At 38.9% G+C, this 15,715-nt stretch overlaps 1 protein-coding gene across 2 annotated transcripts in view; it reads right to left on the bottom strand.

Moving 5' to 3' along the window:
* Positions 1-15,715, bottom strand: part of hace1 (HECT domain and ankyrin repeat containing E3 ubiquitin protein ligase 1) — a 36,086-nt gene that overhangs the window by 8,565 nt on the left and 11,806 nt on the right. The window contains exons 13-19 of one of the 2 annotated variants that reach the window (XR_012391527.1): positions 14,650-14,718; positions 11,527-11,614; positions 10,049-10,160; positions 7,462-7,559; positions 4,788-4,875; positions 1,992-2,141; positions 85-757 (exon numbers count right to left, since the gene is read on the bottom strand). Coding sequence is in view for 1 of the 2 variants with exons in the window: in NM_001423976.1 (NP_001410905.1) it covers positions 561-757; positions 1,992-2,141; positions 4,788-4,875; positions 7,462-7,559; positions 10,049-10,160; positions 11,527-11,614; positions 14,650-14,718 (802 nt within the window). In the remaining variant the exon portion in view is untranslated. The remainder of the gene's footprint in view (positions 1-84; positions 758-1,991; positions 2,142-4,787; positions 4,876-7,461; positions 7,560-10,048; positions 10,161-11,526; positions 11,615-14,649; positions 14,719-15,715) is intronic. The other variant, NM_001423976.1, reaches the window with a different exon arrangement.

Consider the following 15,715-nt stretch of genomic DNA (forward strand, 5'->3'; position numbering starts at 1 on the left):
GCAGATATTAACATAAAAATTATTCAGTAACAATTTATTTTAAGGCGTCCTTATTACACTTGTTCTGTGTACTTACTACACTACCTGACAAAAGTCTTGTCATCAATCCCAGTGGTAAGAGCAGCAAATAATAACTTGACTTCTAGTTGATCATTTGTGAAGTGGCAGAAGGTGGATTTCTCTGATGAATCATCCGTTGATCTGCATCCCAATCATCACAAATACTGCACAAGACCTACTGGAACCAGCATGGACCAAGATTCTCACAGAAATCAGTCAAGTTTGGTGAAGGAGAAATCATGGTTTGGGGTTACATTCAGTATGGGGGTGTGCGAGAGATCTGCAGAGTGGATGATCAACATCAACAGCCTGAGGTATCAAGACATCTGTGCTGCCCATTACATTACAAACCACAGGAGAGGGACAATTCTCCAGCAGGATAGCGCTCCACATACTTCAGCCTCCACATCAAAGCAGTTAAATTAATAGGAACAAGAACACCTTAAAATAAAAAGTAACCTGTAAATCTCACTGGCTTTCAGCTTTAACTCTACATTTACCTTGTTGTCTTGGGTGACCTGAATGGTAGTTCCTCCTGGCTTGAGAGGAACTTCTTCCATTGTACCGAACACATCAGTCTCGACAGAGAAGGTGAGCTCCAGGCCGAGGTCACTGATGTCGTTGTCCAGAATCCACTGAAGGTTTTTTGCATACTCTGGGTCAATGGAAGACACGTCCTGATAGCTCACTGGGATTCCTGCAAACACACGCACACATGAAACACACTTTTACACACGATACATCCGTGTGTTCAAATAAACAGCATTTACTGACTTCAATGTAGTTGATAAACATGTTAATCTAGAATATTGCTTCAAGTCAATTCTGACCACTGACTCAATTGTGCATGTAAACAGTGCAGGGTTTCTGCCGGTTTAACCAAGTCAAATTTAGGAGCCTTTTAAGACCATTATGAATGAAATTATAGACTTATAGGCAACACAGTGGCTCAGTGGTTAGCACTGCAACCTCACAGCAAAAAGGTCACTGGTTCGAGTCCTGGATGGGTCAGTTGGCATTTCTGTGTGGAGTTTGCATGTTCTCCCCATGTTGGCGTAGGTTTCCTCCAAGTGCTCCGGTTTCCCCCACCGTCCAAACACATGCGCTATAGAGGAATTGATGAACTAAATTAGCCGTAGTGTATGTGTGTATATGAATGAGTGTTTCCCAGTACTGGGTTGCAGCTGAAAGGGTATCCGCTGCGTAAAACATATGCTAGAATAATTGGCGGTTCATTTCACTGTGGTGACCCCTAATGAATAAAGGGACTAAGCCGAGGGAAAATGAATGAATGAATGTCCCGGTTGGTCCGAGAGAAACTTTTTACTTGCCTCATCAATAAAGCTCTTAATGCATCAAAATGCATCAAAACATGCAAACTCTACTTTGCATACTCTTTTATTAATTTTTTTCAGCATAATTTTTCTTAAAATCTATAATAAACTAATTGTATGAACAACAGTCTGTCCAGAAAGTTCCTTAAAAGCTTTATTGAGAGATACTGTTGGTGATTGGACGTGTGTCGGCCCGATTGTACAGCTTTACATTGAGATCCACAAGACCTACAACACAATATTTCAGTGAATGTATGTGTGTGAATAAGTGTGTATGGGTGTTTCCCACTAATCTATTGCAGCTGGAAGGGCATTCCCTGTGTAAAACATATGCTGGAATAGTTGGTGGCTCATTCCGCTGTGTTAAACGCCTGATAAATAAGAGATTAAGTAGAAGGAAAATGAATGCATGAATGAATTTAAGACATTTTTAGACCCCACAGACATCCTGACATTTGTGGACTTCATTTAATTAAAGCATCTATGCAAGTTTACATCCGTCCATGCAAACGTGCAATACAGAACGTGCAGATTCGGGGTTCATTCTTAGTACTGTGACAGTATGATAGTAAACACGATGTGAGTGGAATGTGTTACCCAGAATATGCTTGTAAAAGGAGCGTGTGAAGTAGATGTTCACCAGCTGTCGATGATAGAGCGCCAGACCCAGGATTTGACCAGCAAATCGGAAGTAGTTCAGATGATCTGGGTTTACAGAGGAGTTACTGTTGGGTTGAAACGTGGTACCTGTAAAATAAAACAAATGCACATGTACATATGCAATGCACAAATTAAAATTAAATTAAACAAACCAAAGAGTGCTTACAATGTATAATTGTAATACTAGCAGATTATCTGGAAGAGGATGCAGTTTTTTTATGGTGTGGTGACTTAAACCATGCCCACAATAAGACGCTTTTGTTAAAATCCATTAATAAAGTAAAAATGTACATAAAAAATAAATTATAATAAAATTATAATAATAATAATAATAAATAAAATTATAATAAAAATAATGAAATAAAATATATTTTTTATTAAATGAAATGGTATAAAAACAAAAACAAATAATAATAATAATAATAATAATAATAATAATAATAATAATAATAATAATAATAATAATAATAATAATAATCATTAAAGTAAAATAATTAATTCATTTAAATAAAATTTTTAAATTATGAAAATAAAAAATAATTAAGATAAAAGATTAATCTTTTAATTAAAATAAATTAAAATATTAAAATAAAAAATTATTTTAAAAATTTTGAAACTTCAGCTTTTGAAAACGATGACATTTTATCCACGTAATCAATTCAGCTACCTTGGTGGACAATATTGTAAAGCAGCTGTTTTGACGGTGTCCATTTTGACAGCTTTATTAAAGATGCAATGTCAGATAGTACATCCAGTTTGTACGCAGAATGTTTACTGGGAGCTGTTGTTTAGAAGACGACCACAGTTGCAACATGTTGCCCCGAATTAAAAAAAAAAAAGAAAATAAATAGGGGGATATGATGCAGGTAAAAGCATCTTATGTCTGTGTACATGCGCAGAATGCTTAGAGAACAGCCCTCCACTTAGCAAACCCAAAGTAACGTATTTTAGATTTGCTAAAATGTAGACAGCAGATAGTGGATCTGTCATCTGAAACGTGCATTGAAATGTACCCAAAGCAACGTAATTTATGTTTTTGAAACTATTGAAATTTACAGAGCTGTCTTTCTGTGATGAGCAGGACACCCATGTAATATAATTAAACAATGACTAAATAATATTTCTGGCGAGTGATAACCTTGGATAAAAATAGAATATATAGTCATGGTGCAGTGGAAAATAAATTAATATCGTGTATGACTCCCATGAGCTTGGAGGACTGCATATATATATCTCTGCAATGTCCATAGAGGCGACCTAGGCGGCCACAACCAGCTCCCGCCCGCCATAAATGTACATATACTACAGTGACGTAGTGCAAAATGCGCGGATTATTGGTTAAAAGCGGGTGGGGGGGGCATCTGAAACTGAAGAGTGGCGCTGGGTTGAGACTGGGCCCCCTGGTTACTCTTAAAACCTTGGCTTTTCCAAACTGCGGTAAACCTTGAAACCTAGTCTGTAGTGGGCTGGTTCTTAGAAGAGAGGGTTATCTACTTCAGCATAGCACACAGAGGAGACGGTTCATCTGAAGGCTAGGCCCACTAGCCAATTTCTCTGCTGATTTTCAGTCATAAGCTTCATTTGTAGAGCCAAGAGTCAGAGCCAGTCACTGCGTGCGGCCACATCTCTCGGCGGGTGGACGGTAATGGCCTCAGTGACTCCCTGCTGCGTTCAGACCCTTGGCAGTGACCAATAAGCTTCCTCACACTCTGACAAAACTGACAAACCATTGTCTGGCACACATCTCATCCAATCCTTTGGTCTCGAATGGTAAAAGCAGACTGTTATATGGTGATTGTGTAAGCGGCTGCTTTTCTAGGGCTGTTTTTGTAGACTGTTCTTCTTTTTCTCATTAAAGCTGCACGTGTCATTTGCATCGTAAAAGTGAGGTCTGCACACTCTTGTAAGCAAATTAAACAAACCTAAGAGTGCTTACAATGTATAATTTTAATACTAGCAGATGATCTGGATAAGGATGCAGTTTTCATATGGTGGGGTGACTTAAACCATGCCCACAATAAGACGCTTTTGTTAAAATCAGTTAATAAAGTAAAAATGTACATAAAAAATAAATTATAATAAAATTATAATAATAAATAAAATAATAATAAAAATAATAAAATAAAATATATTTTTTTATTAAATGAAATGGTATAAAAACAAAAACAAATAAAATAATAATAATAATAATAATCATTAAAATAAAATAATTAATTCAATTAAATAAAAAATTTTAAATTATGAAAATAATTCTTTTTCTCATTAAAGCTGCACGTGTCATTTGCATCGTAAAAGTGAGGTCTGCACACTCTTGTAAGCAAAATTCAGCAGTTACTGCACAGTGTATAGTTTTAGTATCGATATATCACAATGTGGGCGAGGCAGTGGCGCGGTAGGTAGTGCTGTCGCCTCACAGCAAGAAGGTCGCTGGGTCGAGCCTCAGCTCAGCTGGCGTTTCTGTGTGGAGTTTGCATGTTCTCCCTGCATTTGCATGGGTTTCCTTCGGGTGCTCTGGTTTCCAGTCCAAAGACATGCGGTACAGGTGAATTGGGTAGGCTAAATTGTCCGTAGTGTATAAGTGTGTGTGTGATGATGGGTTGCGGCTGGAAGGGCATTCGCTGCGTAAAAACTTGCTGGATAAGTTGGCGGTTCATTCCGCTGTGGCGACCCCGGATTAATAAAGGGACTAAGCCGACAAGAAAATGAATGAATGTATTTTAAATGATGATTTACCATCAGCAGATTGTGTGAAGAGTGCATAGTCTGGGTTGATGATCTCATTGGAAAGAATGTCGAACCACTCTCTGACCACTCCCTGACCCTGCGGAGAAAACACACAGTAAATGCTTCAACGCTACCATGGTAAAATAGTCTATATTGGCGCACACACACACACAAAATACACATTACGGTATTTTGATAATCATTAATAAACCCTTGATGTAAAGCAGGTTAGTGACTAAGATGCCTAGTTTTTTTTCACATTCTGACTGAAGTAGAGAATGTTCTTATTTTAATTAATTTACATTCACTCAATGTAATGAATAGCCCAGTCTGGCCTTTTGTTTAATGCTATTGCGAAGTACTGAGAATTAAAAACGTCATATGTTAAAGAGGTTAATAATACCTGCCTATTATTAAGATATTAACTGTTTATTGGTAGTTATAAAGTATGATCTTATTCTACACTATCCTTATTCCTTACTAACTATGAATATGCGGCTAAATAGCAGCGTATTGATCTAAAATTTTAGTTAAGGGTTTGTTAATAGACTGAATTGTACATTAAAATAAGTAACACTTTAGTTTAGGTCAGGCATGTCCAGAGTCGGACCTGGCTTTAATCACTGCATCCCAAAATCGCATACTTATGCACTATTCTACGCCGTTTTGTAGTATAAATAGTGTAAGTAGTGTGTTCACACTGAAAACTCTAATAATAATAAGTGCACTTTAATTACGCGGATGATGCACTCATTCAGCCGCTAAAATGAAGTGTGTAATGATGGACACTTCACGCACTTAATGACCGCAGGTTTGCCTACGTAGTTGAAGGGGCGGAGCTATCGGACGCACATGTTGGATAACTATTTATTTCGGATGGTGAAAGCTAAATTCTCCTATGAGAGTGATTATAGCGCCTCCCGATGGTGAATGCGGCAACACTCACGACAGGTATTATTTGATAATTCGATCGTTTATTTCACTGATTTGGCAACCGTCAAACGTCATCAGGGAAACGGTTTGAATTTCCGCTTAGTAAACAAACATTAGTGTGCCATTTGGGACACTACATACATATACTATCCTGTTGAGTGTGTAAGTGCATAAGTACATAGTGCATGAGTGCATAGTGTATAGTGTGCCATTTGGGTCGCAGCTAAAGTGTCCTGCAAAGTTAAATGTGCAGTAGGTGATTGTCTTCAGAAACATTTGTTGTTGTGCTGGTTGAAAGTCTCTTCACAGTCCAATAGTAATGATTACAGTACATGATCTGAATGTGTTTATATGTATTTTTATATTCAGGGTAAAGCATAAAACTAAAAAATGTTCATCCAATTAAATAGAGTCGGACCGTCCTTAATTCCGATAGGCAGTTCAGACTGTCTGTCAACAAATGTAGATTCGGACTTCTGCGCATCTGTTCACGCAGATCCGCGAATAGCGAATGCCCGTCTGCATCACAAACGCATGCGCGCGAGCGAGCTGCGGGCCGCTCGCAGAAGTCGAGTCGAAGCCGGAGGCGCGGAAGGACAGCCGAGCTCGGGCCGATTACTGTAAAGCCAGGCGCGGGTATAACTCGCCCAAAAAGCGGCCGCGCGGTCACGAAACAGACCGGGAGAAATCAAATGCTGCATTGAAACTTTTGAAAATCCTGAATCAATATTGGAGTTACTTTAGCACGCTGGAGTTACGACGACACCACAGCTGAAGTGTTACTGTTAGACAGGTCATGTTCTGTTTTGAAACTATCTTAGTCAGGCTAAGCTTATGTTAGATTGTGCTTTGTTATGAATGACTTCTATGCACAGATGTGTTGTTCAGCCACTGAAATCTCCCGGTGAAAGATTGATGTGATTATTTTCAGTTTCATGAGGTTCTTTGACAGCATCTATAATGTAGATTTATATTTAGTTTAACAACAAAAACCCAATAAATAGCACTATTCCGCCTAACCTGCTTTACTGAGCTGAAGTTGCTTTAATATTCACATTGGGTCATTTTTGAACACTGACAGCCTTCCTATACTGTTCACCGCTAACGTTACTCTGAATATTCGCTCTGAAATAGCATGCAAGTGTGGTAAAGTAATACATGTAATTCCTGCACGGCGCTGGCACTAAGTAACTGGCGAATGACATGAACTAGTGGGTTGTGTGTCGGCTGTCGTGACGCAGTCCGCGCGCTCGCGATATCAGGGGGTGTGGCTTTGAATCACAGTCCCTCCCTGCCATCCAAAGATAATATGCTAAGCGGTTAGCATTTTGGCAGATCACCTACTGCACCTTTAAGTTCAACCCCAATCAGACACACCTGGGCTAGCTAATCAAGCTCTTATTAGCCATTCTAGAAACACCCTTGCAGGTGTGTAGAAGCAAGCTAGAGCTAAAATCTGCAGGACGCCGGCCCTCCAGAACCGACTTTGGACACCCCTGGTTTAGGTCACAGTACTAACAAACCATTTACAAACACTACAATCTTAACACTACTACTCAGCTGTTTATTAATAGTTACTTAGGTAGAAGTTGGGTGTACAGTAGGTTTTGTGTTGGATTAGGAATGTGGAGTAAGATCATACTGTGTGGTTACTAATAAAAAAGAAACATCTTAAAAACAGGCAGATAACAAGCCAGTGGTTAATAGCATGAATTGTGACCTAAACTAAAGTGTGACTGTTGAATATTACCATTCCCTCTTCACCGTGAAACCGCACGGCGATGCCTTGTTTGAGTTTCTCATTGGAGGACTTGGACACGACTTCACAGCTGCTTCTGAATAACGAGTCTGAAACGAGATGATAGCACACAGCAAATGAAGAAGATGAAGCTGGACGGAGAAGCCTTCATAAGGAAACCTACAGTGGGCGAGAGTGCTTACTGCGCTGCAATTTGAGAACACATGCAATTACAAAAAACACCCGCAAATTAAAGATCTTCATCGATTTGACCGCATGTGTGTTGCAAAGTCTCACAATGCAAACAAATTAATGAAAACTCCTTACATTGATAGCACTTTTCTAGACACTTAATGCGCTTTATACATTTTTGAGGGGGATCGAGGGGCAGCCATATTGCAGCAGACAGCACACCACACACCAGCTGATGGGTGGAGAGGAGACAGTAATGAAGCTAATCAAGATATGTGGATGGTTAGGAAACTGAAGCAGTGTTTCCACTATCGCGCCTAAAGCGAGCTACACAAGGAGAGCCAAGGCCAGACACATTTCCACTGTCACTTCCGGGGCCTGTCGCCGAATACCTTAGGGCCAAAGAGGGCCAAATGGGGCTTCGGGACGGAGTAAAAGGAGAGGCGGACTTTGCCCGAGTCTGGTAAAGATGGCTTGCCAACACTACTTTTCCGATCGCACAGGAGTACATGCGGCAAACAAACACATAAATAAGGGGAAGAAAACATCTAGCCTTATAGGCTAGGCTGGGGTCTTTTTGCTTATGATCCCCCTCATGGTTCCCTTTTAAATGTAAGGATGTTGCATACAATAATAAAGTTTTAATTTATAAGTGACATTTCTTTGCTGCGTTCTACTTGACTTTTCAATAACGCAGAATAATCTTTACACCATATTACAGACACAGCAGACAGTAAAGGGTTGTCGAAAGTTTTTGTCAAGTTTAAAAGGTGTGTTTGTGCTTGATACATGCGTGTTAGATGCCTGTATGTGTGTGAGAGCGCTCGCTTCACAGCTCTGTTGATGCCGTGAGCAGCTTTTTTATTTATTTTGGAGATGATACAAAATATGAATACAACAGAAAGACATGAAACTTTACCAATTACGTGTCCACGTTTGTAGGCTCAAAACAATAGTGTCATAGCTATCTTGATAAAAAAGCCTAGGCAATATTGAAATAATTTAAAGAATTACAAATATTGGATAGAATAAAATCACACTAAATAAATAAACCAATATAAAACTAACAAAAGGTTTAGGTCAAAACGTTTTAAAGCCATATTAGGCTAAACTTTCATTTTACAAAGGCCTAACGTTATCTGAAAATAAAGCTTTTAGATATTTTCTAAAAACAATAAACACCGGAGAAGGTTTGAAATATTATTTATAAAGTATTTAAATACGATGATATTAATCAAATCGTGCAAACAGAGCAGTTTTTGGGGTGAGTGAAAGCAGAAATGACCCTTTTTCTGTCACCCAGTCCTGTTCAGCGCCACTTTACGAACAAAACTGCAAATACAAAATGTGTTCTGTGTCCTCAGACAAGTGTATGACGTAGTAAAATTTTATATGACGTAGTAAAATTTTTTAATAAAACTTTAAATACATGTAGAGCTTTATTTGTGAAAAGCTGCTGAGCGCAACGAAATAGCCTATGTCAGATAGCCTAGAGAAAAATAAATATGTTTCAGGTCTCAGCGGAGAATTCGGGCTGAATGTATGACGGCATCTATCAAAACGAGAATGTTATAAACACATTTCATTCCGAGTTATAAAGGAGAATTTCTGTGGTTTTATATTATGGATGGGTGCGCTCACTGACCTGGGTCCATCCGTTACAGTGGCGAGACCACTCGTTGCACGATGCCAATAGTCTGTCGGTGAGTAAATAAATACAATAAATGAAAACACACAGGTCTGTGCGTATAGACATATGATGTACTGCTGTACAGTAACGTGTCATTTGTTTGTTTGGGTTGTCTTCATTTTAATGGTTTTGTAATGATGTGATGGTGTGCTTTATCTGCCTGATACCTGCTGAAGTGGGCGGGTTGTGTGACGTTTGATTCGGGGGACGTTCTGGGGGCGGGGTTTGCGTGATGTGCTGCGAGCTACTAGCGGAAACGCGACAGTGGAAACGTGACAAGATTTCGGCCTCCCTGCTCAACCTCCAAAGCGATGATGGACAGAGGCCAGTGGGCAAATGACCACAGAGAGTCAGATTACTGATCAGTATAAAGTCCCCATTAATATACCGGAGTGTTAGAACCCACACAGGTTGAGCGCACCCTGCTGGTGTCACTAACACCACCTCCGGCAGGAACCTAGCTTTCCCATGTGATCTCCCATCCAGGCGCAGCCATGCTTAGCTTCAGTAAGCGACCATGTGAGAGTTGCAGAAAGTTAGCTACGGTCACGGCACAATAAATAAATCCCAGCTGAGTCCGTCATGTTTTAGGGTCACGTATGCTGGTAACATATATGCTGGCAAGCCGATTAATTTGCTGGTGTTTTTCAGAATTGCATGTGCTTTCTTAAACTAAATAATTCATGTTTTCTTATACAAAATCAGATATTTGTCTACCTCTGTGCACGAGAAGGATGTCGTTTTCATTAACCGGTCGATGCACCATATCGGAGTCTGGCTGTCCAGCAAGAAGATGTTCATAAAACCACTCGCACCGGTCTTTAAACGGCTAAGAAGGAGAAGAGAAGACGAAAGTAAGAAAGTGTCTGATGCCAAACTGGTGCAAGTGTCTGTTAAAGTTTCTGAGAGATAAAGGAGTGCATTTTACAGTTGGTTTGTCAAGCCCACTAACCTTTGTGAGGCACACATATTATTGTGAATAGCTTTCAAATAATCCAATATAGACCCTTTTCACAAGACGCATTTAACGGTCATCAGCATCTTAAATCCTTTAAATAATTAAATATGTTATATCATCTCTGCATCAAATTACAGAATATGAATTATTTTAGGGACAACAAATAATAACTTGACTTCTAGTTGATGATTTGGTGTCAGAAGTGGCTTATATGAAAGGCCTCTAGATGACACTATTTGAGCACAATAAAATCTGATCATGACTTGATATTGACTGATTTCATTAGGACAGTAAGGTCTGACTCTGCTTAGACAAAAGTCTCGTCACTGAACAGAAATAATGTCCAGTATAGAATATAAAGAATGAATATTGTGTCTGACTCCATCATGAGCTTGGAGGACTGCATCCATACATCTCTGACATGACTCAAATCACTGATTAATAAAGTCATCTGGAATGGCAAAGAGCGTTCTTGCAGGACTCCCAGAGCTCATTAACATTGTTTGGGTTCATCTTCAACGCTTCCTTCCTTCAATGTTTATGTCTGGTGACTGGGCTGGCCAATCCTAGAGTACCTTGACCTTCTTTGCAGGAGCTTTGATGTGGAGGCTGAAGTATGTGGAGCGCTATCCTGCTGGAGAATTGTCCCTCTCCTGTGGTTTGTAATGTAATGAGCAGCACAGATGTCTTGATCCCTCAGGCTGTTGATGTTGATCATCCACTCTGCAGATCTCTCGCACGCCCCCATACTGAATGCAACCCCAATCCATGATTTCTCCTTAACCAAACTTGACTGATTTCTCTGAGAATCTTGGTTCATGCTGGTTCCAGTAGGTCTTGTGCAGTATTTGTGATGATTGGGATGCAGATCAACAGATGATTCGACTTTCTGACACACAGATGATTCATCAGAGAAATCCACCTTCTGATACTTTACCATTTGATCAGCTAGAAGCCAAGTTATTATTTGTTCTTTTTACAACTGGGATCAACAAGACTTTTGTCAGGTTGTGTAGAAGTAGTTTATTTATAGAGCATATTATTACAACACAGAGCTGTGCTGAACACAATCAATACTATTTACAAGAACAAATCACACAGCACATAAATAACAACTAGAACATAAAAACAAACCGCTTAACATTTATAAGGCTCAAACGCTTAAGATGCAATTTCAGAAGGCTTTTAAATACACGTTTTGACGTTTTAAATATTTTAAGTCTCTCATCGTGCTTACCTGCCCCTTGATTATGTGCATGAAGCGGGACATGAGCTCAGGACACTCCAGCAGGAAATGGAAGTGGTTGAAGATTATTTTGGGATTCCTGGGAATAAAACAAATATACAGCAGGTCTATTAGCCTTCCTGTTAAACTTGAAGTCCTGTTTAAAGGAGAGGGGCTTCTCCAACATATTTATAATCAATCATTCATTTTCTTGTCGGCTTAGTCCCTTTATTAATCCAGGGTCGCCACAGCGGAATGAACCACCAACTTATCCAGCAAGTTTTTTACGCAGCGGATGCCCTTCCAGCCGCAACCCATCTCTGGGAAACATCCACACACACACTTCTACACTACAGACAATTTAGCCTACCCAATTCACCTGTACCGCATGTCTTTGGACTGTGGAGGAAACCGGAGCACCCGGAGGAAACAAATGCAGGGAGAACATGCAAACTCCACACAGATACGGCAACTGAGCCGAGGATCAAACCAGCGACCTTCTTGCTGTGAGGCGACAGCACTACCTCCTGCGCCACTGCTTCGCCTATTTATAATCATAATAGTTTTAATAACTCATCTCTAATAACTGATTTCATTAATCTTCGCCATGATGACAGTACATAATGTTTTACTAGATATTCTTCAAGGCACTTCTATACAGCTTAAAGTGACATATTGGTGTCACGTAACCAGCAATCTGTTCCTGAAAGATCACTGGCATACTCGCATGTCATTCAGGAACTACATATCCCAGCATGCCTTTGTACAAACCAGTCACCATTATTCACACACAGCTGAATATCGTCATCATCAACTGTTTGGACTATTTATACACATTCCACACACCGGTCAATGCGGAGTCTTTGTTTGTTAGTACCTGTATGGTTTCAGTGAGTGTCGTCCTGTTTATAGTTTTTCTAGTCATGTTTTGATGATTGTTTTGTAACTTTTTGTACTTTGATCATCGCTTTGTTTTTGCATTTTTCGATGCCCTTCATGACACCAGTGTTCTTGTTTTTTGACCTCGCTTGTTTTTGCCTGCACAAATAATCTTTTTCATTAAAAATTGCATTTGGATCCAACCTCTTGTCTTCGCTCCCTTGACGTCCTGTGACAATAGGGCTCTATTTTAACGATCCAGGCGCAAAGTCCAAAGTGCAGGGCGCAAATACATTAAGGGTGGTCCGAATCCACTTTTGCTATTTTAAGGACTCCCAGAGTTCATCAACATTCTTTGTGTTCATATTCAATGCCTCTTCCTTCATCTTACCCCAGTCATGCTCAATAATGTTCATGTCTGGTGACTGGGCTGGCAAATCCTAGAGCACATTGACCTTCAGGAACTTTGATGTGGAGGCTGAAGTATGAGAAGGAGCGCTATTCTGCTTAAGGATTTGCTGTCTTGATCCCTCAGGCTGTTGATGTTGATCATCCACTCTGCAGATCTCTCGCACACCCCCACACTGAATGTAACCCCAAACCATGATTTCTCCTTCACCAAACTTGACCGATTTCTCTGAGAATCTTGGCTCCATGCTTGGAAAAATGGAAAAATCCGCTTTGCGCCGTGCCGCATGGTCTAACAGGGTTGAGCTTATTCTCTTAATGTGTTATAGGTGTGTTTTGAGAATAAACCAATCAGAGTCTCATCTCCCATTCCCTTTAATAGTCAGTTGAGTTACGCCATAGCACATTTGCTATTAATTAACATAGCGGAGTTTGTAAGTGGAAAAAATGAACACTTCACTAGCGAGAAAACAGTTAAACAGAGCATCTGCAGCGCGAGAAAGAGAGATGAGCCTCATCATTCTTTACTTTCACTTTCGCTCTCGTGGATAGGGAAACCTTGTACGCACAGACATCCATTAGCCTATACATAATTAATTTTGTTTGTTAAGCTCAAAGATTTGTTTCAAAACTATTTCTAAATTCAGTTCTAATCTCCAGCAAACGAATAAATGAACAATAATAATGAAATGTGCTCAAAAAACTGAGTTATATCCTAATACACATGCTGTCCCCCATATGGTCTAAAACCTAAAAGATGGACAAATCTAAGCTAGTTTTTAATAAAACAAATATAAATATGCATATAATAAATAATACTGCTACTAACAATAGCATAATAATAATAAGCTTTAATTCTTTTTTATTTGTAAAGATATTTGCGTATTGCTGTACATTCTGTGTGTATTAATCATTGTTTAAGCGAGGCGCACAACTAACGCGCTCTGCGCTGGACTTTAGACCTCCTCTCAGCTGGTCTACTGAACAGTGTATTTTAGTTCCTCAAAATACCACTGCACCAGCAATGAGCCTCAACACACCTGCTTTTTTAGACCAGAACGCCTATGGGCGCACATATGAGCGCAAATGCATTTGGTGCGAAACATTAAAACAACTCATGCGCTGAGCTGAAACTAGCAAACAATTGCGTTGCGCCTTGCGCCGGGTGTATGATAGGGCCCTTAAAGGCTTAACTAGGTTAATTAGGGTAATTATGCATTGTATAACAGTGATTTGTTCTGTAGACAACTGAAACAAAGTATTGCAAAGGGGTTGTGGAAATATACATTTATACAATCCAGTGTCAAATTAACAGTCTATATATATATATATATATATATATATATATATATATATATATATATATATACACTCTATCAGGGCGTCACGGTGGTGCAGTGGGTAGCACAATCGCCACACAGTAAGAAGTTTGCTGAGTTTGAGCCTCGGCCGGGTCAGTTGGCATTTCTGTGTGGAGTTTGCATGCTCTCCGGTTTCCCCCACAGTCCAAACACATGCGCTATATAGAAGAATTGGGTAAGCTAAATTGGCCACAGTGTATGTGTGTGAATGAGTGTGTATGGATGTTTCCCAGTGTTGGGTTGCAGCTGGAAGGCCAATCGCTGCATAAAACATATGCTGGATAAGTTGGCGGTTCATTCCGCTGTGGTGACCCCAGATTGATAAAGTAAATTGAAAAGAAAATGAATAAATAAACAAAATATCTTACAACTAAATGTCACTCACATGGACTACATGTATAATGTTTTTCTTTGGCTGTTTTATGCTTCAGTTTAGCAGATGCATGCTCAATGAATCAGTAAAAATGAACAGATGCTCTCGACTTACCTTGTCACAAAACACTTCAGCACTTCATCATGCTTGCAGACAAACTCGATGAATCGTGGGGAGGTCATGCTAGATATCAGAAACAACAAATGAAGGATGAGTATGCGGGCTCTCAGACTCTCAGACAGCAGTGAGAGTGTATAAATGATGCATTTTAATAAGAGCAATTTAATGATGACATTAACATCAGAGAGGCAGCTCGCAGGGCCGCGGTGGTGAGGAGACATTATGAACATGATCAAAAGTGCATTAGTACACTCATCTTGATTCTCTTGTACTCCTTAACTTTATAAAGGTTAAATTTCACACTTCTGTACAACCTGTCGAATGGCCCAGCCAATCACCTGATGTCAATCCAATAGAAAATACAAAATAAAGCTCAGATTTGATAGATGAGACCCACAGAATTATTAAAGATTTTGACACTCTGTGTGTCAATGCATGTGACTTCATTCTCCATATGAGAGGCGTCTTAAGCTGACAGCACCAAACAGGACTATAAAGTATTAAATACATTTCAGTAGTTCAGTGCTTTCTACTTGTGTCATTCCAGTGTTATTACACACAACTCATTTTGATTTGTTTAATGTTTGTATTCTTTGGCTTTTCACCAAAATCTTGTTCAATTTCATGTCAACAGCTGCTTTAGAAATATTATTCCAAGAAAATAATCCAAGAAAAAAACACTTACTTCCCCCACTGTACGTAGAGAATTTTGCTTTCACACTCCAAAATAAATTAAGTAATCCAAAGTCAGCTCCTGAATGGACAGATGGATTTTATTCTAACATTTATTTATTTATTTGTCATTTTATTTATTTATTGATCATTTTATTTATGAATCGTTTTATTTATTTATTAATTTATGTATAATTTATTTATTTATTTATCATTTTAATTATTTATCGTTTTATTTATAATTTTTTATTTTATCATTTTATTTATTTGTCATTTTATTTATTTATTGATCATTTTATTTATGAATCGTTTTATTTATTTATTAATTTATGTATTATTTATTTATTTATTATTTTAATTATTTATCATTTTATTTATAATTTTTTTA

This window comes from Danio rerio, chromosome 16 (assembly GCF_049306965.1).
Source record: "Danio rerio strain Tuebingen ecotype United States chromosome 16, GRCz12tu, whole genome shotgun sequence".
Lineage (NCBI taxonomy): Eukaryota > Metazoa > Chordata > Actinopteri > Cypriniformes > Danionidae > Danio > Danio rerio.